Source organism: Aspergillus uvarum (assembly GCF_003184745.1).
Source record: "Aspergillus uvarum CBS 121591 unplaced genomic scaffold BO82scaffold_1, whole genome shotgun sequence".
In the NCBI taxonomy this organism is placed as follows: Eukaryota; Fungi; Ascomycota; class Eurotiomycetes; order Eurotiales; family Aspergillaceae; genus Aspergillus; species Aspergillus uvarum.
Genome location: NW_020291298.1, coordinates 41,214 through 62,509, shown reverse-complemented (window position 1 = coordinate 62,509; position 21,296 = coordinate 41,214). Strand labels below are relative to the sequence as shown.

General features: G+C 55.6%; 10 protein-coding genes across 10 annotated transcripts; 3 read left to right on the top strand and 7 right to left on the bottom strand.

Moving 5' to 3' along the window:
• Positions 1–66: 66 nt before the first annotated feature.
• On the bottom strand, positions 67–1,335 carry BO82DRAFT_360137 (uncharacterized protein; the record flags this gene model as incomplete). Its single annotated transcript, XM_025636749.1, has 1 exon — positions 67–1,335. The coding sequence occupies one exon, from the start codon at positions 1,333–1,335 to the stop codon at positions 67–69; it is 1,269 nt and encodes a 422-aa protein (XP_025497204.1).
• Positions 1,336–1,516: 181 nt separating this feature from the next.
• BO82DRAFT_408124 (uncharacterized protein) lies at positions 1,517–2,371 on the top strand. The gene has a single exon (XM_025639673.1). It carries the CDS (start codon positions 1,758–1,760, stop codon positions 2,238–2,240), a length of 483 nt encoding a protein of 160 aa, XP_025497203.1. The 5' UTR covers positions 1,517–1,757; the 3' UTR covers positions 2,241–2,371.
• A 357-nt stretch (positions 2,372–2,728) lies between these two features.
• Positions 2,729–4,399, top strand: BO82DRAFT_349541 (F-box protein). The gene has a single exon (XM_025633890.1). The coding sequence runs from the start codon at positions 3,091–3,093 to the stop codon at positions 4,198–4,200; it is 1,110 nt and encodes a 369-aa protein (XP_025497202.1). The 5' UTR covers positions 2,729–3,090; the 3' UTR covers positions 4,201–4,399.
• Positions 4,400–4,499: 100 nt separating this feature from the next.
• On the bottom strand, positions 4,500–5,271 carry BO82DRAFT_379663 (DUF1772 domain-containing protein; the record flags this gene model as incomplete). Its single annotated transcript, XM_025637703.1, has 3 exons — positions 5,134–5,271; positions 4,700–5,071; positions 4,500–4,651 (listed from the first exon to the last, which is right to left on the bottom strand). Exons 1-3 carry the CDS (start codon positions 5,201–5,203, stop codon positions 4,500–4,502), a joined length of 594 nt encoding a protein of 197 aa, XP_025497201.1. The 5' UTR covers positions 5,204–5,271.
• Positions 5,272–5,502: 231 nt separating this feature from the next.
• BO82DRAFT_349540 (cytochrome b5 reductase family protein) lies at positions 5,503–7,005 on the bottom strand. Its single transcript, XM_025633889.1, has 3 exons — positions 6,594–7,005; positions 6,425–6,502; positions 5,503–6,360 (listed from the first exon to the last, which is right to left on the bottom strand). The coding sequence occupies exons 1-3, from the start codon at positions 6,874–6,876 to the stop codon at positions 5,777–5,779; spliced, it is 945 nt and encodes a 314-aa protein (XP_025497200.1). The 5' UTR covers positions 6,877–7,005; the 3' UTR covers positions 5,503–5,776.
• A 195-nt stretch (positions 7,006–7,200) lies between these two features.
• Positions 7,201–9,026, bottom strand: BO82DRAFT_388086 (S-adenosyl-L-methionine-dependent methyltransferase). Its single transcript, XM_025638358.1, has 5 exons — positions 8,509–9,026; positions 8,308–8,431; positions 8,128–8,237; positions 7,649–8,039; positions 7,201–7,593 (listed from the first exon to the last, which is right to left on the bottom strand). The coding sequence occupies exons 1-5, from the start codon at positions 8,993–8,995 to the stop codon at positions 7,314–7,316; spliced, it is 1,392 nt and encodes a 463-aa protein (XP_025497199.1). The 5' UTR covers positions 8,996–9,026; the 3' UTR covers positions 7,201–7,313.
• Positions 9,027–9,653: 627 nt separating this feature from the next.
• On the bottom strand, positions 9,654–14,066 carry BO82DRAFT_373 (putative inositol polyphosphate phosphatase). The gene is made up of 6 exons (XM_025637349.1): positions 13,745–14,066; positions 11,225–13,685; positions 10,964–11,173; positions 10,639–10,898; positions 9,925–10,592; positions 9,654–9,864 (listed from the first exon to the last, which is right to left on the bottom strand). The coding sequence occupies exons 1-6, from the start codon at positions 13,790–13,792 to the stop codon at positions 9,789–9,791; spliced, it is 3,723 nt and encodes a 1,240-aa protein (XP_025497198.1). The 5' UTR covers positions 13,793–14,066; the 3' UTR covers positions 9,654–9,788.
• A 522-nt stretch (positions 14,067–14,588) lies between these two features.
• Positions 14,589–16,060, top strand: BO82DRAFT_349536 (CHY zinc finger protein). Its single transcript, XM_025633888.1, has 6 exons — positions 14,589–14,746; positions 14,840–14,883; positions 14,949–15,022; positions 15,318–15,379; positions 15,477–15,578; positions 15,774–16,060. Exons 1-6 carry the CDS (start codon positions 14,742–14,744, stop codon positions 15,853–15,855), a joined length of 369 nt encoding a protein of 122 aa, XP_025497197.1. The 5' UTR covers positions 14,589–14,741; the 3' UTR covers positions 15,856–16,060.
• Positions 16,061–16,086: 26 nt separating this feature from the next.
• pre6 (proteasome core particle subunit alpha 4) lies at positions 16,087–17,517 on the bottom strand. Its single transcript, XM_025633887.1, has 5 exons — positions 17,368–17,517; positions 17,262–17,268; positions 17,156–17,208; positions 16,637–17,024; positions 16,087–16,528 (listed from the first exon to the last, which is right to left on the bottom strand). The coding sequence occupies exons 1-5, from the start codon at positions 17,393–17,395 to the stop codon at positions 16,195–16,197; spliced, it is 810 nt and encodes a 269-aa protein (XP_025497196.1). The 5' UTR covers positions 17,396–17,517; the 3' UTR covers positions 16,087–16,194.
• A 622-nt stretch (positions 17,518–18,139) lies between these two features.
• BO82DRAFT_253 (putative RNA binding protein (Arp)) lies at positions 18,140–20,775 on the bottom strand. Its single transcript, XM_025630890.1, has 4 exons — positions 20,549–20,775; positions 20,237–20,294; positions 19,395–20,101; positions 18,140–19,336 (listed from the first exon to the last, which is right to left on the bottom strand). The coding sequence occupies exons 1-4, from the start codon at positions 20,702–20,704 to the stop codon at positions 18,416–18,418; spliced, it is 1,842 nt and encodes a 613-aa protein (XP_025497195.1). The 5' UTR covers positions 20,705–20,775; the 3' UTR covers positions 18,140–18,415.
• Positions 20,776–21,296: the final 521 nt, after the last annotated feature.

Here is a 21,296-nt window from a genome sequence, read left to right as displayed (position 1 = left end):
ACCTACAATGGAAAGTAGGAAACCATAGTTTCCCCTACGCCCAAATCACCATGATGCTACGAGAATCTACGATTCTTCCTCGCTGGGGTTATACACTTCAATCGCATAATCATAGCCCTCAACGCTAGGGTCTTCTTCGGAGTCCGAATCGGTCTCCTCATCATCCCCGACATACACACCCTCAATTCTGTTGCCGTCTTCATCCAGGCGGAATACACCGAATCGCCGATCCACCCACGGCAAATTGGGATCATACAGCTCATACCCATTCATAATGGCCACGTACGTCTTGTGCAGCGACTCGGGCAACCCGCTGGGCGGGATCGGGAACGGGGACAGGGGCATCATGGGGGTGCCCTTCAACTTCTGGTACGTCAGCTGCGCGCGCTTGATACGTCTCTGCAGGAACAGCCAGTTGTACTCGCGGTCGGTCTTGCTGTCGGGCGCGTGGAGCTCGTCCTGCAGCAGCTTGCGCATCTCCGGCCGAAACGCCCGGATCCGCAGACAGGCGGGCTTGGTGCGCCGGACCAGATCACAGAGCATGTCGTAGGTCAGCTCCCAGGAGGTGCCCTTGGTATCATTCGTCGAGCGCCGATCGCGCCAGTGTAGCAGCAGCATCCCCTCAAGGTACTGCGCCGGCTTCATAACGCGGACCATCTTGGGCAGGTCCCGATCCCCTCCCGCCTTGATATCTTCCTCGACACGAACCATAGTATAACACTCCCAATCCCCATCCTCCCTGGGGTGGTGTCGAAAACTCGGACACGGCATATGCCAGAAATACTGCTCGTGCGCGAACAACCGCACCATCACCTCTTGTGTGGGGTTCTCGACACTGTCGGGCGAATCCCCCTCCGGGCCCAGACTCCAGAGCCGATGGTGGAGGGCCGGGATGTAAGGCCCCCGCTGCACGAAGAAGACGTGCGCCGGCGCCCACCACGCGTCCTGGACGCGGCAGTCCCGGTCCGCGGGGAAGCGTTTGCTGGGGCCCGAGGGCCAGTAGTGCATGCAGGCCAGCGTCTCGGCCACGGACCGCGGCGTGTCGTCCAGTCCGGCGGCTTGCAGCACAGTGATCGCCCCACCCATGTGGTGGCTGGGGATGTTGAGGTCGATGCACGGGTCCAGGAAGAGGTTGTCTTGCCAGTTTAGGGTGCGGAAGAGGGCCCGGTTGAGGAGGGAGACGGGGATGTCGTTTGCTTCGAGGTGGGTTGTTAGGCGTTGCAGCCAGGCGAGGGTTATGGCGTCGCCTGGGTCGTAGGTGAAAGTGGAGGGGGGTCGTCTGGGGTGGGTGCGGCGGCTGGGGACGGCTAGGAGGCCTAGGGCTTTGGGGGGCATGGTTTTGGTTAGTGGTGTGGGTTGGGTTGGAGGTGGAGTGGGGGTGGTTAGGGTTGATTCTTCCTGTAGGAGAGGTATTCTTTATAGGATTGGGGATGGAATTTATGGCTGGAGAGTTTCAATTAGGGAGTCGGGGTCCTTTGTATGGGGTTATCTTTGTGGGAGGAGTTAATTGTGGTGAGCTGGGGATCAGCGGCTGAATCTGGCATGAATGAGACTGTGGAAGTCATTGTCTTTGTTATAATCGGGGGGGTTTTGGTGAGATGTGGTATAGAAATCGGCTTGAGGGTTGCAATTGGGGATGGTGTTGACACCACTGCCTATATATAGAGTAGATCTTCATTCGGTGAGTGTACTGGATATCATAACCCGGCTTTACCAGCAGTATTTCAACAGCTGGCAACCCTAATAGTTAGTTCACCATGGAGCACCACTGCTCAACCTTCCATGGCCTCCCCCGCGCCGCCTCTGACAACACCGACCTCAGCGAGGTCGACATCCGTGGCATCGACAAGGTCCTCCTCCTGCGCGTGCTCTACAATCAGGCCCGCTTGACCACCACCGCCGTCCGGCCCTTCGACTTCGACCTCGCCCGCCAGGTCATGGCCGCCCCCATCCTGACCACCGACATGCCCAACGTCGGCTCCTGGCTCTCCATCTCCACCTTCTGCGGCCGCGTCATCGGCGTCGCCCTCACGAGGAACACCGCCCAGGGCTGGATCTACGACCAGCTCAATGAGCCCGGTGCGTTTGACCGCGCGGTTGCCCGCGCCAGGCAGTTGACTGCTAACTCGCTTAGGTGGCGCGTGGGTGCGTTGCAGGCTGGGGATCGGGATCGGGATCGGGATCGGGAGGGGGAGGGGGAGAGGGAGAGGACGCCGCCGCCGCCTTATAGTGAGAGGTAGAGCTGAGATTTCTTGGTTTGGGTGGGGGTGGAGGTGAGTTGAGATGGATTTTGATGCAATGCTGCTCCTGAGGGAGTTTTGAATCTATAATATGTGCATTGTTTGCGTCGTAGAGTTTGTGGTATGTTCTTTTGTTCTTTGGTTAGTTGGTGTAGTTTGCCTTTTTGCTTGCTTAGGGTTCCTAGTCTTATTGGTTCGTTCGTTCGTTCGTCAGGCGCTGAGAACCTGTCACTTCCTACCAGGCTGTCTGTTGTACTTTTGACAGATTCACATCTTTTGATGAAGTATGCGATTGATCAGATCTCAAGTTAACTGGCCACCGAGGCCCACCCACTAACGATATTGAACCCTGGATGGCTTTTTTCCCCCCACAACGATCTTGATCGACTCCACTCTTCTTGGTCCATAGTGAAAGATGCAATGTAAGGTGACTCGATTGAGTACAACGGCCAGATCCACGGAGAGCATTTGCACTGTCAGTGGTGGAAGGCGTTGTAGTACTATAAGTACTAGGTACCTAGGCAATTCCATTGGCCAATCCCTCTGAGTCAGCTTTTTCTCAGTTGCACTCAATATCTTCGAGGTTCCCATCCCAACGTTCCCATTCCCCATCTCAATCTCTGCAGCAACCTCACAATGACAGAGTCTGGCGATGAGGTAAACCGACTATGTTGTGGTCGCTCGTCCAGAACTCATGAAGAGAGATGTGAAGAAGAGGATGGCATCAGCCAGTGGTTCCGGAATTCTTTTCGCATGATCTCACTATAATATCATTCCAACATCCACCACAAAAAACCACGAATTGCGAAATGCAACTACTTATAACAACCGCAACTAATCGGATCAAATCATGGCCTCCGGATTAGCGTACCGTTTTGACCGACCTGGGGAGAATCTTCTTCACCCCCACTCTTCCATGTCACGCGCTCGTCTTAACGAAATTATAAGGCTCTACCGAACCCAATATCAGGAGCGACAACCGCGTCGCCAGCCATCTTGTTGGCACCCTCCACCCTCCCGGCCGCTATGGCCCTCACTACCGCTAGAGATAGTGCACATGATCTTCCTCCACCTTGATATGATTACACTGGGCACCCTACGTTTAGTCGACTCCATCATTCGCCGGCAGGTCGACTCTCTTTACGAATACCGTATGCTCCGAGCCCATGCAGCAGAGACCCTCAAGATCCTTGATATTGCCCAATGCACCCATTGTTTCCCTGCCCACCAACTGTATCGCGAATTCTGCCACCCCCGGTGCCGAACCTGCCCCGACTTCGGCCCCTATCTCTATATCCCCACTCTCTCGCGGGTATGTTTGCAGTGCGTATTGAGACACGATCGATACCGCGTCGCAGCCCTCGATGTGGTGTTTGCCTGTTTCCCGTATTCTCGGGGGGACTGGTGGGATCTTCCGGTCGTCTGTTGTCTTGATCTTCTCGAAGGCCAATACATCTCAGAAATGCTGATTGACGTGGCGCAAGCTAGACTCATGTATCAGCAGCAGCAGCAGCAGCAGCAATCAGGCAGTAGTCGCGAAGAACCCGCAGCACAAGAATGGTCTTATCGGCTGCAGGACACGTACCAGAGGCGGCTGCGGTCGACCGTGGCGTTTCCGTGCTGGGACCCGCACGCCCGCATCGCCGAGCCGGGGGTGTACTGTTACGGGTGCACGAAGTACTGGGAGATATCCCGGGGCAAGAGCAGGCGCAATCCGAGAAACCGGCAGAAGCACTATGCCTGGAACACTAGGTCCCCAGGGAGCAAGGGGGTGGATCGCGCATTTCGGGTCCCGGATCTCCCACAGCACTTTTCGACGTGTCCACACGTGGTGAGTAGGCTTCGGAAGGGGGAAGATCACACCGCGTTGAGGTTTGGTGAATCGGTTGGGAGGATTATTCGGGTTGACGCGGGTGGGGAGAAGGGCGCTGGACGGTCTGCGCGGGTGGGTAAGAAGTAGGGTTGGTTAGAATTGCGTGTGTTGTTTGGTGGTACCTGCTAATGTGGGATTTGTTGCTAATTGTTGCTGTCTCCTTCGACTCTTTGTGCGCGGCTGCTTATATGGAGGACACCGTTCTGTCGTTGTGTGCGAGGGATGGGTGTTTCTTGCTCGTGCTTAACTCAGACGAAATAGAAGCTGGCTTTTTGCATTCTATCAGTCCACAATCGAATATGCTTGCCTAGAGATCCATGAACCACGACTAAAATATCCTCGCAACACCAACGCCATCTACACCCACCAAGTACTGTACAGTAAAATCAAATCACCGCCGCCGCAAACCCGCACAACCCGCCAACAAGCGGCAACAGACTCCGCACCGCGTTCAGCACCGCCCACCGCTTCAGCAACCCGCTGGTGCTCTCCGCCTCCGCCTCCGCCTCCGCCCCCTTCTCCCGCTCCCGCTCCCGCCCTTGCTCCCCGAATTCCTCCTCTCCCTCCGCCAACCGCACAAGCTTACAATTCGTCCCGCGCATCACCACCGCCGTGTACGGCACAACCCCCACCGTCAACACCGCCGCCGCCGCATACCACCAACCCGGACCGGCATAGCCACTGATGCGACTACTGCTACTCAGAACCTGCAGCAGCAGCGGCGGCTCGACGGCGCGCGCGACCGTCCAGGCGAGGTAGACGAACGCGGCGGCGGTGCCCGCGGCGACCGGCGGGTTCTGGGTGCTGCTGGCGGTGTAGATTCTTTTCCAGATTTGGAGGGTTGTGAGTGTTGCTGTCATGTGGTTTGGATGGTCTGTGGGGGTAGGGTCGGGGTCGGGGTCGGGGTCAATGGCTAGGAGGGCGGGAATGGTGATGAGGCTTTGAGAGGCGATGTTTCCTTCGTGGGATTCGTTAGTTTGGGGACTGGGCTGGGTTGATTCTTGGAGGGGGTACACACACCGGATAGCCAGGCGGCGCCGGTGAAGCCGATGGCTTGGGCGGTGCGGTAGGCGAGGGGGTTGGTGGTCATCTTGGTGTAGTTGGCTTGTTGTCGTTGGAATCTTGTTGTGGGATAGATGGAGTAGTTTTGGACTACGTACGATGTAAAGGGGATAAGCTATGGGTTTGGCACACTACCACTACGTCAGAAGCTACGCTATTTTATGTGTACTGGGGATGTGAGTTCATAGGGCTGAAGTGGGGGTGGGGGTGCCGGTCCCGCTGTTCCCGGGACGATGACGGCATGACTTGTTTCGGGGGGTTGCCGGTAACTCTTCGTCTCACGGGTTGGCGAGAGTATAGGCAACGCACTGGTGTACAACTACAAGTACGCTTCAAGCATCCTTAACCCCGGGTGCTTTCAGTCTGACAGTGAAACCGAGGAAGAGCTATCCGGCCAAGCCATAGGGCACGCTTCCCTGATACTAGCATTGTTTGTACCCTATATGTGCAAAGACACCAACCACCATTCTCCCACATATTGCACATACGCCGGAGTGTATGCAGCATTACTCACAGTCCACATCGCAACCAATTCCTGACACTTGTTCTCAGTCATTCACTGGACAACCTTTCCCAAGAAAAACACACAATACAGACACCCCTAGAACCGATGAATCTGCTCCTTCCCAAACCCCAGCTTCTGCAACACCCCCTCCTCCCCCTTACCCCCGACCAGCGCCTTCTCCATCCCCGGCGGCCCACTCACAAACACCTTCACCCTGCCCGCACTGTCTAAAATATTCTCCCGCAGCAACGCCTCATCAATCCGCCCTTCCTTCACCTCCCCTTTCCCCTTGCCCTCCCCCTGGCCCCCGCTCCCCCCTACATCCCTCCCCTGACTAACAGTATACACCACCCTTAACCTATCCGGAAACCCCCGCGCCAACACCTCCAACTCCTCCCTCAGCACCAAATCCGCCTCGGTATTCCCCCCAAACAGCAGCGTGAGCTTCGTGTTCTCCGCTGGATCCTTCAGGATCGTCTGGATGAGCTGGTAGCACGGCGTGATGCCCGCCCCGCCGGCGAGTAGGTACACGTGCGAGAATTGGTTGGGTTCTTGGTGCTGGTACCCCCTCCGGGCGGCGAGGACGGTCAGGGAGTCGCCTGGTTGGAGGGCGTGGAGGTAGCTGCTGCCGCGGCCGTGGGGGTATTTTTTGATCAGGAGGGTGAGGTGGCCTTTTTCGTCTGTCCATTTGTTAGTGGGTGGTTGCGGGGTGGGGGTTTGAGGTAGAGAGGTAGGGCAACGAACCCAGATCGCTGATCGGGGTGTATGGCCGGGGGAGCGGGAGCCAGCGGCCCGGGGGATGGGTTAGGGTTATCAGGGAGGCTGTCACGGATTACTCTAGTTAGCTTTCTTGTTGTTTTGTTTGACTTATGGTGCGTAATGGTGCGTGACAGTACAGCAGGAGGTAACGTACAGATCGGTTGGAGTCCACTTTTCGCTTCTGGGTCGGGGTACGCCAGCACCAGCTTTTTCATGTTGTGGTTGACCTCCTGCACGGCCTGCACCCGCAGCGTGGTTGGGCCGAACCGGGAGAAGACCGGTCGCGGGGTCGGGGCTGGTGCCTGGGCTTCGGGGGACTCTGCGTGCGCGCGCTGGGCGAAAAGGCTGTAGGTGGCGTAGAGGCCCCCTCCGGCGAGGAGGACGCTGCCCGCGCGCCAGGCGAGGGGATATCCGGGGCGTAGTGCTGGTGGGGACATACTGCGGCGGCGGCGGTGGGTATGTATGCCGTAGAGTTGAGTATTGAACCGTATACTACCTGACTAAGATCTCCAGACACCTGAGGTCGACTCTTTCTCTCACGAGACTGTAAGTTGTGAATCCTGCTCATTCAAGTACCAAAAAATTCAGGAGCAATTGCGTGAGGCCGTGGTCGCTGGCTTATAAGTGAAATCCATGCAGGGTAGGGTTTAGGAGAAGTCCTAAAGCCGCAAAATCCGACGGGGGCCTCATCAAATGATGTGAAGGGAATCCTGCCGCCACTGGGTTGAACCAAATGATCCTTTCGGACCTCCTCGGGGGCGCTTGCAATGACCCTATGTATGCAATTATGAACTGTCAACGCGATCCCTAACTCATGGGTATATCCCTTTTTCATTTACCGTACCCATTGAAGCGAGATGGCTCACACTCAACACTACTCCACACCTATTCTCCTGGACACCCTTATCACCACCCGCCCATGCTCAAGCATCCGACACTCCTTTACCGTCAACACCGGCACACGCGCAAACAGCGCCGTCCACTGCTCCATCGTCCGGAAAGCCGTCCCCCGGCACGCGATTAGATGCAACGCCAGGGCAATCCCCTGCGGCGAGCCGAACCGCCTGTCTCCGGGATCGAAGAAGTCGTCCACCAGCAGGGTCGAGCGGGCGTCCATGGCCTCCGCAAGATACTCCAGGATCTTCTGGCTTTCCCTGTCCCAGAATGTTGATTAAAACCATACCCCACATCCTAAGGGAGTTGACCTACCGATCAGGATGATCCATCAAGATATGGCTTAGCAGATACACCGCCGCGCCACGCACAGGCTGCTCATCAAAGAAATCATGCTTGATCCAGCGCACCCGCTCACGGAGTCCGGGGTCGGGGGTGATGCTGGACGTGTTCGGGGCTTCGCTCGCGTAGTCCTGCACGATGAAGCGCATGCGCGGGTATTTCTGCGCCAGGCGCAGGGAGTGATGGCCGCGGCCGCCGCCCACGTCAACCACGACCCCGTCTGCCGGGCAGAAGGTGGGGAAGGCTATGATGTCTTCGATAGGAGTGGGCGCGTTCATGCGGAAGTAGCCCTCCATCGCGTTGTCGAAGCGCTGGCCGCGCGGCGGGTCGAGTTGGCGGTAGTAGTCGTAGCAGGGGGTGTTTGCTTCAGATTCATTAGGTTAGTATAGTAGCTCATCGTCCGCCAGCCACAATTTCTGTGATATCAGAGGTGGAGGGGGCTTAAGGCTCACTATTGAAAGCCAGTTCGAAGGCGCTTCGATGTCGCTCGTCCGGGATATGGTAGTCGTTCTGCGTGGCATACCGCGATAACCACGATGCGCAGCGCAGACCATCGTCCACCCTGTTCCCATGCTGGTGCATTAGAGAACCCCCTAGCTAGTCTGTCACGAACATTGGACCTGGGGACTGACAGGTAATGAATCCAGTCCCGGATGTAGGGATCATGCAGAAGCTCAGTGCGCGGGTTGCGCTGGAAATGACCGGGGACAGGCTCGTCTAAAAGACGGCTGGCGGCGCATTGTCTCAACGCACAGCCTGTAGACTTTGTGAGTCGGGAATGGTCGGAGAGCCTCACTGGCTCGCGCTGAGGTCGGGAACCGGCGTCAACTCACGAAACAGCGCAGGGGTAGCGTCATCGCCAACGTCTTTCAGAAGGGTCGGACCGGCCACCGGCTCAGCCGTCTCACACAGCCGCGTGATGATGTCCGTCTCCAGCAGGATCGCCAGCGCGGCGGCCGTGTGCGACGACGCCGCGGTCTGACATAGCCACGCCTCCGGGGCCGTTGTGGTGACAGCCAGTTCTTCGCACGCAGCGCACAGCGCTGCCCGTGCGGTGGTGGCATCCCCGCCTTCCTTTGTGACGGCTGCGTGTCGCTGGGCTAGCGCCATGACACGGCTTGCGAGGGACACAACGCTGTCTGCTTGGTGTTGCTGTGCTTGGCTGGCCATGGGGATTGTTGTTGTTGGCTGTTGTTGTTGTTGGAAGCTGTTGCTGAAAGCTGTTGCTGGAGTTTGTGCTGTGAGCTGTTGCCAGAAGACTAAGATGCTGGATCCTGGATAATTAACCGATTCTGATATCCTCCGGAATGTGATCGTCATTTACACTGTGGCTGGATTAGCTTCCTTTACCCATGGTATATCGTCCGTGATTCAGGTCTGTCCTCAACCTAATCCGATCTCTTGAGATGCTGTGAGCGCAATTGCTCAGATGAAGGTCGCAGCTGGATGAACTGATTGTATATGGAGTGAAGCATTGCAGCAGCGGTATCAGACGGTGAGACTGCAACAGATTGTTCGGAGTCGAGGAACTTGAGGAACTTGGACTAAGCTCGGCTCACATGAGCTGTCAACTTGCTAACTCAAGATGACTTTGAAAAGGAGAAGATTATGAAATTGACTTTCTACCAAGTCATTCAATCAACCGTAGAATAGGAAAGTAGAATACTCCATAGTGAATCATCGTTTATGTGTGGACTGACAACTCCTCCATCGCCAACAAAGAAGAAAAAGATCAACAAATAAATAAATAGTAATGGTAGTATATACACCCCATCCACCGTTCTCTGTATCTCTCTCTCCCTGGCTGGTCTTCCCTGAATGGCTAACACCCAAATACACTGCATCGATCAACCCACCACCCAACCATCCCAATATTAATTAAGTATTTCATCCTCTTCAAACAATGCCATACCTCCTTCTAAAGAACCCCCTCTTCTCCTATCATGATAAATACATGTCTATCGTGAATCATTAGTCATATACACACGTCGGCGGTGTAACGCTATGCCTGATTGTAGTGCTGCGCTGGGTCGCGGAGGGCAGGGTCTGAAGTTCAACCTCCCCGATGACCACAGAGAACATCCCAAAGAATCCAACCACACAAAATACAGGTTCAATTCCCGTTGCCCATGATCAAAGACCGGGCTTGTTGCGGTTCGGTGCCCAGGACGGTGATGAGATATTCGATACTGTTGGGGTATTTATTAGTCGTTACACAACAAGATACCGGACATAAAAGAAAATCCTACCTCGCTTCGGAGGCCAGTCGACGTTTCTCGCGGGAGAATTCCTGCTGGCAGGCTTCCCAGACGGCCTCCCGCTCCGCGGGCAACACGGTCTTGATACGGAACTTGAAAGCGGCGCTGACGGGCCGATGGTCGGACGCCCGCACCTCGTGGCGACGGTACTCGAGCTGTCGAACCCGGCCGAGGCCGCGGTACAGAACCCGGTCACACCAGGCTGGGGCACGCTTCTTGTCACTCGAGTCGTACTCGTCGGTGCCGACGTCGTACTTGTACGTCGGGGCGAAGGTAATGGGGGACTCGTTGAAGGACCGGAGGCGGAAACCAGGGTTCTTGCGCCGCGAGGCGAGCAGCTGGTCGCGTTCGAGGAGCTTCGTGAGGTTGTTACTGCGGACCGCGTCGATGATCACATTCCGTGGAATGGCGTCAATTCGGTAGTTCAGATCACCATTGAGGATGCAGATCTCATGGTCCATGATCATCGATCCGTCACCACCACTCACGTAGCGGTTCGCGCGTGCAGCGAGGCTAGGCTCCGCGGGAAGCGACTCTGCCTCGAGGATCGCCGCGATGTCGTTGTTACGGTGGGCTGTCTGCGTCTGGCCGGCTGCCAAGTGGCAATTCACCAGGCAGATGGAGCTGTCGTCCAGCGTAAAGCGGAACAGAAGAGCACCCTACATCGTCAGTCATACTCCTACATGCAGGCCCAAGACGGCTTACCTTGTTGCCATGCAATCCTCCCATACCCCGCTTGATCTCAGATGCACTGATATCCGTGATTCTCTGCCGCTCCTTGTGTTTGACGAACACACACGTGAAGAGTCCGATCATGTTCGCACTATGCAACAGCACATACGATTCCTCCAGCGGCATGCAATCGTTGATGCAGCGTGTTAGATGTTCCATCCACACCCGATACTGCCGACTCATGTGTTCCTTGTCCCCGCTGTCTTTCTTCTTGCTGCCCAGGAGAAGGCTCTCTGGATTTGTATTAGTATTCCTAAGATAACATATTGAATTCTAATTGAGGATGAAATGCACATACTGGCTGTGATCTTCTTGTTCTCCAGGTCCACCAGTTCCTGGAAACCAAAGACTATAACCTCCGGGGGATTCTCAGGATGAATGGCATCTTGGATGAACGATGACGTCCGCACACTGCCAGGTGTCGAAGCACCAGCATTCCAGGTAATAACTGCGGCATGGATCTCACGGAAATTACAAAACTCGACGTCTCTGGTTTGCATCCGGGTTTCTATACTCGGGTCAGTGAAGGCCATTAACAATCCCCGAAATGGTAACTCACCCAACCAATCATCCTCCAACATACCATCCCACAAACGAATGCAGTTATCGTCACCCAGTGAAGTCACTTGGAGGCGGTTCATCGTCCACACACTGCTCGAATCCAACAAGAACCCGCTCACAGGGCTGTCGTGGGCACGCCAGTCCTTCTTGACTGTCCAGGGGTTTGTGCTCGTATCGTAGACGTAGATCATGCCGGTTTTGTACGCTGCCCACAGGTAGTCCCCGACTATTCCCAGGCAGTTGATCTTATAGACACTGACGTTCACCACTGCTAGACACGCGTAATCTTTGGCAGAATAAACCGTCACCTTGCCATCCGAATGACCAAGATAGACAATGCCGCCGTCTCGAGTAGTATATGCGCCAGACGTGACATCACCAGTATGATGCGCGCCAAGCGGCCTGCTGAGTACTTTGAACGAAATATCGTCCCGCGCATTGGGCCGGTACACATGTACCTCCTTGCCCGCAGCCAGCCAGAGCTTATCGCCCACTACCATGGAGAAAGTATGTCCGCGGGCAACCCGATCATAAGGGTTGTGGTAGCTGTATTGAAGGTTGGGAGTGCCGTTCTCATCCGGTGGCCAAACCAATAGCCGACCCTCATCATCAAGGGTCCACATCTCTTTTTTGTGACGAAGGATCTTGACGACTTCTTTTCTTGACGGATACGAGCGCGATGCTACAATAGACCCGGTTGCAATTTCCACCTCATGTAATTCACCAGAATTCGTACCCAGCCATACGCGCTGGCCTTCATCTTCCAGTCCAACACCGGGCTTGAAGGCCAGCGACAAGCTTTTGACCGTTTCTCCATGACTGAGACTCACGAGTTGCTCGCCCGTTGTGAGATCCCACACTCGTGTGATATACCCGGTGGTGCACACGTGCTTTCCACACACATCCATGAGTCGTGTGTCGTACCGTGTATTAATTTCCATTGGCCCAGACTTTAAAAGTGGCGGGCGTCTGTTGGCAGTCGAAGCGTCCGGATAGTCATTACGCGCAATGGGAACGCTGTCTAGGTTCTGTTCATCCTCACTCTGGACACGCACTGACTGCCGTTCCACCACAGGCCGTTCTGTAAGAGGGCGCTCCACCACTGGTCTTTCCGGGACAGCCGGAGGCGGGCCCGGTCTATTCTCTCGGGCGATCGACGGATGGCGCTGGACCGTTGTCGGCGTGGGAAGTTCGTCCCGACGCAATTGCCGCGACTCCCGGTTAGGCGTCGGAGGCGGCATGGAGAACGCCGGGCTGTCCAAGTACCGCGATTCCCGTTGTGGCGTCGGCGGTGGGATTGAATGCACCGGATTTTCTCGTTGTATGGACAATCGCGAGGGTGACGGACCGCCTCTTCGCGCAATCGACGGCTGCCGTGGAGGCAGTCCCGGACGTTCTGAGAAACCGTCATGCATCGGTATCCGGTTCGCAGAAAGTGGCACGGCAGATAGAGGTTCTGCTGGGAGCGACGGTCTTGGAGGAATCTGCACGGATAATGGTCTAGTCTCGCGCGGAGGTTCTGCAACAGAGTGCCGTTGTGTGAATGAAGGCTCGCGGAATAGAGGAGGCTGGGGTGTAGAGATTCGTTCTTCAAAGCGATGACGCGGGGGTTCTGCTGGCGGCTCCGAGGGCGAACGGCGAGAGGGGGAGCGCGCAAGCTGTATGCCGCTCGAAGTAAGCGGATTCCGCTTCGGAGAGTCTTTCTCGGGGCTACTTGGTGGGGTGCTGAATGGCGAGATGCGGTCATCCGCGGGCGCACGCTCAGGCTGCGGAGTCGTGAGCGAGCTGCCTTCGTGATGAGCCAATGCGGCCGGTTTGACGGGAATCTTGGGCTTGTCCACCCGGTTCACCGGAGGCGGAAGGGATGCGCTCTTCCCATGATGGTCCTGCGGGCTTTCACGGCCACTGGTCATCGAGCCCGTGGGCCCCGGAGAGAGGCTCCCTACCTTGAGTTCTGTAGGAAAGCGCGATGTGACCGGGGTCGTCGGACGGCCTCCCTGCGGGATTGTAGGCAACGACTCTCTAGACGCGTTGAGAGGACTGCGGGAGAACTGTGCATGCTCTTCATGCTCACCCAGCGATCCGAATCCCCGTGGAGGAGATCGAGGAGAGTCAACTGTCAAGGTTGGTGGGAGCTGCGGCGACGAACGCAGGCTCAGAGACATGGGCCTATCCTGCCGCCGCCCAGGGGAGACCCCGGGAGTGCGTCCGGGTCGAGGGGGGATGCAATTGCCGTGCAAAGACCCGTGACTTCTGTTCAATTCGGGTGTGGATTCCCATGGCGTACGTGATGACCGAGACAGGTCGAGGGAGGCTCGCGAAGACGAGCGGACGTCGTCGCCCGGTTCAAGGGTCCGTAGGAAGGAAGGGGTGTCGCGTGTGCCATTCGTTGCGGCGGCGGACGGAGCTCGGCGATGCGACAAGTTCTCGAAATGCGAAAGCAGAGAGGATACGGGTCTCTATTAAGATTGTAGAGTTTAGCTTGGGTCCCCGCCGGACTTCTGTATCTGGGACATACAATGTGGGCATTATCCGTGCCGTCCTTCTTCTGACCGTTTCCCTCCATGACAACCGATCCGACACAGAATCTTGGGGAGAATATAGTTCATAGGCAGCCAATCGCGGTAGGCGATATAATGCTGACTGGAGGTGACCAAGTGAGGGCGCAAAGAGTTCGAAGACCGGTAATGGATAGGATAATGGAGGTGGCAGGGGAGGGCGATTTGGCTCTGTGACGATTGTGGCGGAGCTCCAGGCGGAAGGGAGTGGAGGAGGTGCGGAGGAACAGCAGGGGGGAGAGGAGGGGGAAATTCGAGGAGGGATGAGAACAAAACCCAGCTGTGCGGTTGTAACTGGCCACAGACAATCCGGCGGGAAAGAGTATATGAGAGGGTATGTATGTCGGAGGAAAACTAATTGATGGTGAACGAGTGGAGGGGAGAGAAGCAGAAGAAGGAGGGAGAGTTCGAGAGAGTGGGGGGGAGGGGAGGGGAAGGGAGAATCACAACGGAAGACGACGACGACGACTCGAGGCAACCAAATAGAACGCTGGTGGTTTAGGGTGGATCGACAAAGACGAGGAAGGGAAAGGAGATGAGGACTAGACACTGCGAGACTAGGGCGTAGTCTCCAGCAGTGCACAGTAAACAATAAACAGGAGGTTGAGGTAAAGTAGAGTCGCGTCGAGTGTGGTCAGAAGAAGTAGTTGTTGAAGTTCTGGAGACGAATGCCTAGTCCATAGTAAGTACGGAGAGTAGAGCAGAGGAAGAATGGCGGGCAGGCGGAATGACAGCCGGCGGTTTGGATCCGTCATTTATTGGCTTCTTTTTTTATTTTTAGCCTTCCTCTCCCCCCCTCCGCGTCTTCTCCATTCGGCTTCGTTATTCCGCCTAAGCTCCAGTTCCAAACTGCACGATACAAGACAGAAATAGAACAGTCCTTTACTTAGCATCTCAACAACACCTCCGAACTCCATCTCAAGCCCAGACAGCCCTCACAGACCTCATCGAACAACCATGTGGTAAGGAAGCAGCCCGCAGCCCGCAGCCCGCAGCCGCAACCGCAACCGCAACCGCAACCGCAAGTAATAACCTCATCTCTCGACCTACTATAGCAAACACGTCCTCAACGCCCAAGTGGCAATCCGATCCCCTTGCTGTAAGTCCCGATATCCCGTTCAACTTCAGAACTCCGAAACTAAGGTATCATGGGAAAACCCACAGGCAAGAAATGGTTCGACTGCGCCGAATGCCACCAAGAGACCGAAAGACATCCCCTCCAGAAAGCCAGTGAGATGGTACATCCTCTTCGCCCGTTCCCACCGCTACACCGTTGACGATGCATACACCCTACATCCCCTCAATCCCTACTCCCCCAAAAACAAACCAAATCCCCCATCCCCGCGAGCCCCTCACAACAAAGCACCAAGCACCAAGCACCAAGCACCAAGCACCAAGCACCAAGCACCAAGCACAAAGCACAAAGCACAAAGCAGGCCCCAATCCCACTCACTACCACCCACCCACCCTCATCATTCTACACAAACCCCCAACAACCTATCAGAACACTAACAACAACCGGGGAACAAACAGGTCTTCGCCTGCAAGAAATGCAAGAAATGCTTCCGCAAGGACACGGCCGAATTCGACGAGAGGTATGTCTGCCCTTCTATAAAGCTACTCGCGCAATTTGAATAAAAAAGAAAGAAAAGAAAAGAACACGTAATCTAACGGATTATCCTCGCAACCCAGTGACGAATACTGTCCCCACTGCGACAACCACTTTGTGATCGAGGCGGTGACGCCGACCCCGACGCTACACGTGGAAGGCGAGGATGCGCGAGTGGATTCGAGGTATGCTTCTTTCTTATCCCTGCGGTTTTATTTATCCGTTCTGTTCTCCCTTTTTCCTCCTTTCCTTTCTCCAAGAGGGGAGGTGGCTTTGCCTGCCCCGCTCTGGTGGGAAATGAGATGGAGGGGAAAAGGGGGAGGGGGGAGAGAGAGAAAAAGCTTGATTGGATTTAAGCTAACGCATCATGCCTCGCGTAGAATGCTAAAGGACGACCGGGTTCGCGGACATCAAGAGAAATCCATCTTTAATTTCAAGGATATTTCGGATCGGTTGGGTTAGAACTAGAATCGCTTCTGTCTGTCCAGGCTTTGAGATGGAGGAAAAGCAGGGGGTTTTTTAACGAAGATTTACGATTTCATGCTACATTACTTTCTCTTTGTTTATTTTATTTTGAATTGGTGTTGAGGGTGGGGGTGTATATTTCTCTTCTCTTGTTCATACTGCCTTCATACCAGAAAACAACCGTATAGACTACGACTTGAACTACACAATCACTGCCAAAAGTAACGGTTTTCCTTTCATGACAAGTATTTCATTGGTTCGAACATAGCACAGCGCTTAGGGGATAAAGTAAAACCACTATTGTCTTCATCTCTCTCTCATCTAGAATTCTCCAAATCAAGACGACTCGCCGGTCTCACCACCACCAGGGCGAGTGAGGATCGCCGCCGTCGTAGTCCCGCCGCGGGCCGTCTTCTTCTTGGCGGCCTCCTCCTGCTTCTCCGTCTCTATGCTCTTGACGTACGCCTCGATCTGGTCATCCGGCAGCATCTCGATCGCCTGGCCGGGCGCCATGATGGCGACCTCGATGTTCTTGGCGCCCGTCTGCACCACCTCCAGCAGGGACTTGATGGTGAGCTGGATGGTCTGTTCGCGGTCCATGTCATCCTGGTGGTTGCGTTCGAGGAACTCGCGGACCGTCTTGCTGGAGCGGCCGATGGCGTTGGCTTTCCTGTATCCCACCAACACGTCATTAGCCAACCTGGTCATTCATTCGCTTCCACTGCCAGCTACTACACAGAAGCAAGATACTCTAGAAGAGAAGGCGGGGGAAACATACCAGGCCGAATAGATGCCCGACGGCTCCGTCTGGTACAGCCGCGGCGTGCGGTCGTTGGGATCGAAGCCCACCACCAACGTACTGATCCCGAAGGGCCGCACACCTCCACTCTGCGTGTACCGCTGCTGCACTCCGGCGATGTACTTGGTGATGTATTCGATGGTGACGGGGTCCTCGACGGTGAGGCGGTGCGACTGTGCCTCCAGGCGGGCCTTGTCAATCAGGATCCGGGCGTCGGCGTTCAGGCCGGCAAACGCCAGCACGGCGTGGTTATCGACCATGGCGATCTTCGAGGGGGTGATGCGGGTGTCTTGGAGCTTGAGAGCCGAGCGCTTCTCGCAGCCGAGGACCACCACGTCCTTGCCTTTTACGCCGACGGCGCAGGTACCTGTTCGGTTGGGTCATGGACGTTAGTGTCACGTAGGTTGAGAGGATCAAGGGCCGTGGGAGTTGTCGAAAAGATGAGGGTTAAGGTGCTGGTCGTGCTCGATGGCTGATGGAGGAGGTGGAGGTACGTACCTCTCTTAACAGCTTCCATGGCATATTCCACCTGGAAGACGTGCCCGTCAGGGCTGATAACAAGAGTTAATCACAGTTCTAAGAAGAAGTATCATAGTTGCCGTACCTGAATACTGTTACAAATTAGCAATCCATCTTCACTTACTCCTAGTCCCCTCGGGTCGATGATGTAGGAGCTTCAGCTAAGCTAGGTTCGGTCGGATCTGGCTTACCTGAAAGAGCTCGATCGTAGCCGGACATGATGGGTAACAGGTACGGGGTGCGAGATTAACGGATATACTGGAAGAGGAGGAGAAGAACAGATCGTCAGAAGATGCAATTAGTGGTCTGGGGTCGTAAAGAGCTGGCTGAGGGTCTCCGGCCTGGGCGATGACAGATGGAGGTGGACGCGAGTCCCGCCGCTGCCTTCAGAGCTCCCAAGCGCTAGGCGCGCGGCTAGCCGGACCATGACGCTACCTCCGTTGCCTGAGCCGGCATCAACAACCACCCACTCTGTCTTCGTGACAACAAATTGAATATTTTATGATCTGAAATCATTCCCCCCAAGCTTCTTACTGACTACATTAAGGCTGACCAGATAATCGAACAATACAGCAGACTTTTAAATCTTCAATATGTAGAGAACAATAAAATGACAAGACAATTATGGACATTCAGAACATTCTGGTCGCACGTCACGACTCCCAATCGACCTTCGCTGGTTGAATGAAGATTTTGCTGGCTCAAAAGGAATACCCCAACCCCAACACCCCCAAGAGAGTCCGTTCCATTGTATCCCAACCCGTGTGATTCAATACCTGTGTTTCTCCAATGAACCCGCTTGTCGAAGAGCGCAGATGAATGCGGAAAACCAATAAGAAAGACAAAATCTAGAATGCAATGCCATGCTCGAGCACAATCCACATCCAGTCGGCCACCACCTCCGGCGGCGTGAACAGAACGTCAACCCTACCAGGACGGGCTTCTATATCCTCAAGCATCGCTTCCAATGGCGAAAATAGTAAGACATACCGAAAAAAATGTCTGTGATAAGGTCTGCAACGAGACCAGGCGAAACAAAAAGGATCAAACCCGTTGAAACGACGACACGCTACCGGCCTGCTCCTCCCAACCGAATGCACCAGAACTGCAGAATTCCTTATACAAATGCGCATCAACGAATATCAACCGTCACATATACCAACATATTCCAGCCCTCCATATGGACAAACGTGTGTAACAACCGTAGCAAAGAAAATGACAAATATACCTCCTGGCCGTTTAAGCAGGGGACTTGTTGGCACCAGCCCCGTTGCGACGAGAGTGGCCATCCTCGCCCACAGTCAATCCGCCGAGGCCGGTGGAGAGAAAGGCGAAGGGGTCGCTCGCACCGTCATTGCCATAGAACGCACCGTTAGAAGCGCTCGTGGAAGTGGTGTGATCCGCACCGGTGAAAGCGGCCTGGGCGGCGGGGTTGGAGAATGAAGCCGCGGAGTGGGAGGTGTTCGAGGAACCGTAGCCGGCATTCATCTGGCCCATGGGGGCGTAGCCACTAGGGGTGCTGCCCAAGCCTGAGGGCAGGGCATAGTTGTTAGGGGGAGCACCAAACTGCTGGCTGAACCCGCCGAAGCCACCGGCCGATCCAGTGAAACCTCCGGGAGCGGGGGTGCTCGTCATGGAGTTGGGACCCATGCCAAAGCCAGTGGGAGGGTCCATGGGGGAGGGGAAAGCCGAGTCAGCGACGACAGCAGCGCCAGATCGAGGGGCACCGCAACGGAGACAGTTGATGTTCTTAGCAAAGTTGTGGTAACCACAGCCTTCAGATCCACATTTCCAGTCACCAGCGCGGAACGGAACCACGCCACCGTTGCCGCCCATACCGCGGGAGTGGCCCATGCCGTGACCACCGTGGCCCATGTGAGGAGGCATCATGGAAGGGGGAGCGTAACCGTAACCGTATCCCATCGGATCAGGGGCAGCGGCCATGGCGGGGAAAGAGCAGCGGAAACAGGCGGTGCGGCGCTGGAAGTTGGAGAAACCGCATGAAGGGCAGGTCCAGTCGCCAGGACGGGGGCGGTTCTTCGAAGGGGGGAAGGGTGTCAAGATTTCAGCAGCACGGTCGAGAACCCGGCTGGAGGAAGGAGAGACCTCAATGGCTTTTTCGTTGAGAGCACGACCGTTCATGCACAGACTTTCAGCGGCCTTTGGGATGATGATTAGAAAAGCGATGTGTGACATGTACGTGATTTCAATTTCTTACCTCTTCGTGAGACGAGAAAACCGCGAATCCAGTGCCGGTGGGCTTGTGCTGGTCAGGAGTGCGGAGAGTCCAGAACGCGATGGGACGTCCACCGAACTGGGTGAACCAACTCTCCAGCTCCGACTGCGTAGTATCGTGGGGCAGACCGCTCAGGTGAAGCACCTTGCTGCGCTCGGTCAGGAACGCCCGGACATCGGCCCTGGCATCCATAGGGCGAGTCAGAATCTCGGGATGTTCATGGGGAGGCTGAGACTTCCGGATCAGGCCACGGAGCACCCGGGCCAGCGTAATGGCTTCTTCCATGGCTCTCCGCGGCGATGCGGGGGCCAAAGCCTGCAAGTGGAATGGAAGGTTATGCTTGATGGGGGCGGAGGACTGCACGGGTTCGACTTCGAGAGCGGCGCAGATGTTGGAGAGAGAGCTGGGGCCGAAGGGCAGAGACTCGGGGTGGTGAGTCTGCCATCGCTGATACTCGGTGCGAAGGTCGAACGTCCGCGAATGTTGGAGGTATGCGGGGAGCACGACGGCCTTGTCACGGGCCTCGCGAGGCAGCTGAACACGGAGATCCCACGAGTCCAATGTCACGAAGGCGAATTCGAGGTTCTTGCTGATGAGGTGTTCCTGGGCGAAGGCGTCGAAGCGGCTGATGGCGTCGCGGAAAGTACCTGCGGAGCGAACATGCTCCCATGTTAAAGTTGTCAGGCTCGCTGTCGAGAAACGTCAGCCATTGAACCAACGAACCGATGTATCCGAGAGGGCAGGAGAGAGGGAAGGGGAAGGAATCGAGGCTGACGGGGAGGGGGCATTGGCGGACGAGGCTGAAGTTGATTGGGTAGACTTACTACAGAGAGGCGTGATGGGGGTGTTGACAGGCTTGACGAGCACGCTCTCATGGTGCAACTAGAGGGGACGCCGAGTCAGCAAACATGATGGTTGAATTGGAGGCAAGTTCTCTCCGGGTAACGGCCGCAAGTCCTTGGGGGTTGGTGGGATTGGGTTGGTTGAGGTTGAGGAAGATGCAGCAACGCAGCAATCGAGCAAGGGTGATCAGAAGAGGAGAATCAAAAGAAGAGGGGTGCAGCAACAAGAAGGCTGGAATTGGACGAGCAGGACTCGAGCGAGATCAGATAAAATAGAATAAGATTCATGCATACCTCCTCGCAGGTTTTGGTATCCAACAAGATCCACCCCAACTCAATCACCTCGGCGGAATCCTTAGTGACGTAGACGCCATGTTCATCGCAGGTGGTTGCGACGTGGATGACAATGTAGCGATCCAGCTTAGGAGTGGGAGCTGATACGGCGGCCATCGCTCAAGGTGTTGTTGGATCGGTCACTGCCTCTCACGCCAACGGAGCGGGCAGCAGGGGGTTGGTGGAGGGGGGGGGTGGGTGTGGGAAAGAACCACGGACGGGTCGGAGAAAGGGGGGGAGGGAAGGGAAAGGGTAAAAAAAAACGTGTCTCTGCAAGGACCGGCAGGCGACACGATTTTCACGACTCGGGGAGAAATGACCGTCGTGGAAGGGAAGAAAAAGACACGCGGGCGGGAAGAGGAGGGAGGGAAAGAGAGAGGGGGGAAGAAGGAGGAGGAGAAGAGGAGGAGAAGAGGAGAAAGAGAGAGAGAGAGAGAGAGAGAGAGAGAGAGAGTAAGAGCAAAAGAGTAAGAGTGAGAGAGCGATTGAGGAAGGAGGAGAGAGAGAAGGAAAAAGAAAGTCCCCAGGCCCGGATGTTGTTTTTGGTGGAGCGTCGAGATTAAAAGAAAACCTACGGATACTCCTCCCTCCCTCACTCTCTCCCTCGGTCTCTGGTCGCCAGTTCCTCCCTAATAGTTATTCACCACCACGACGAGGTCAAGTCGAGAATTGTTGCTATCAATTTAAAATTGGAAGGGAATAGTCAAAT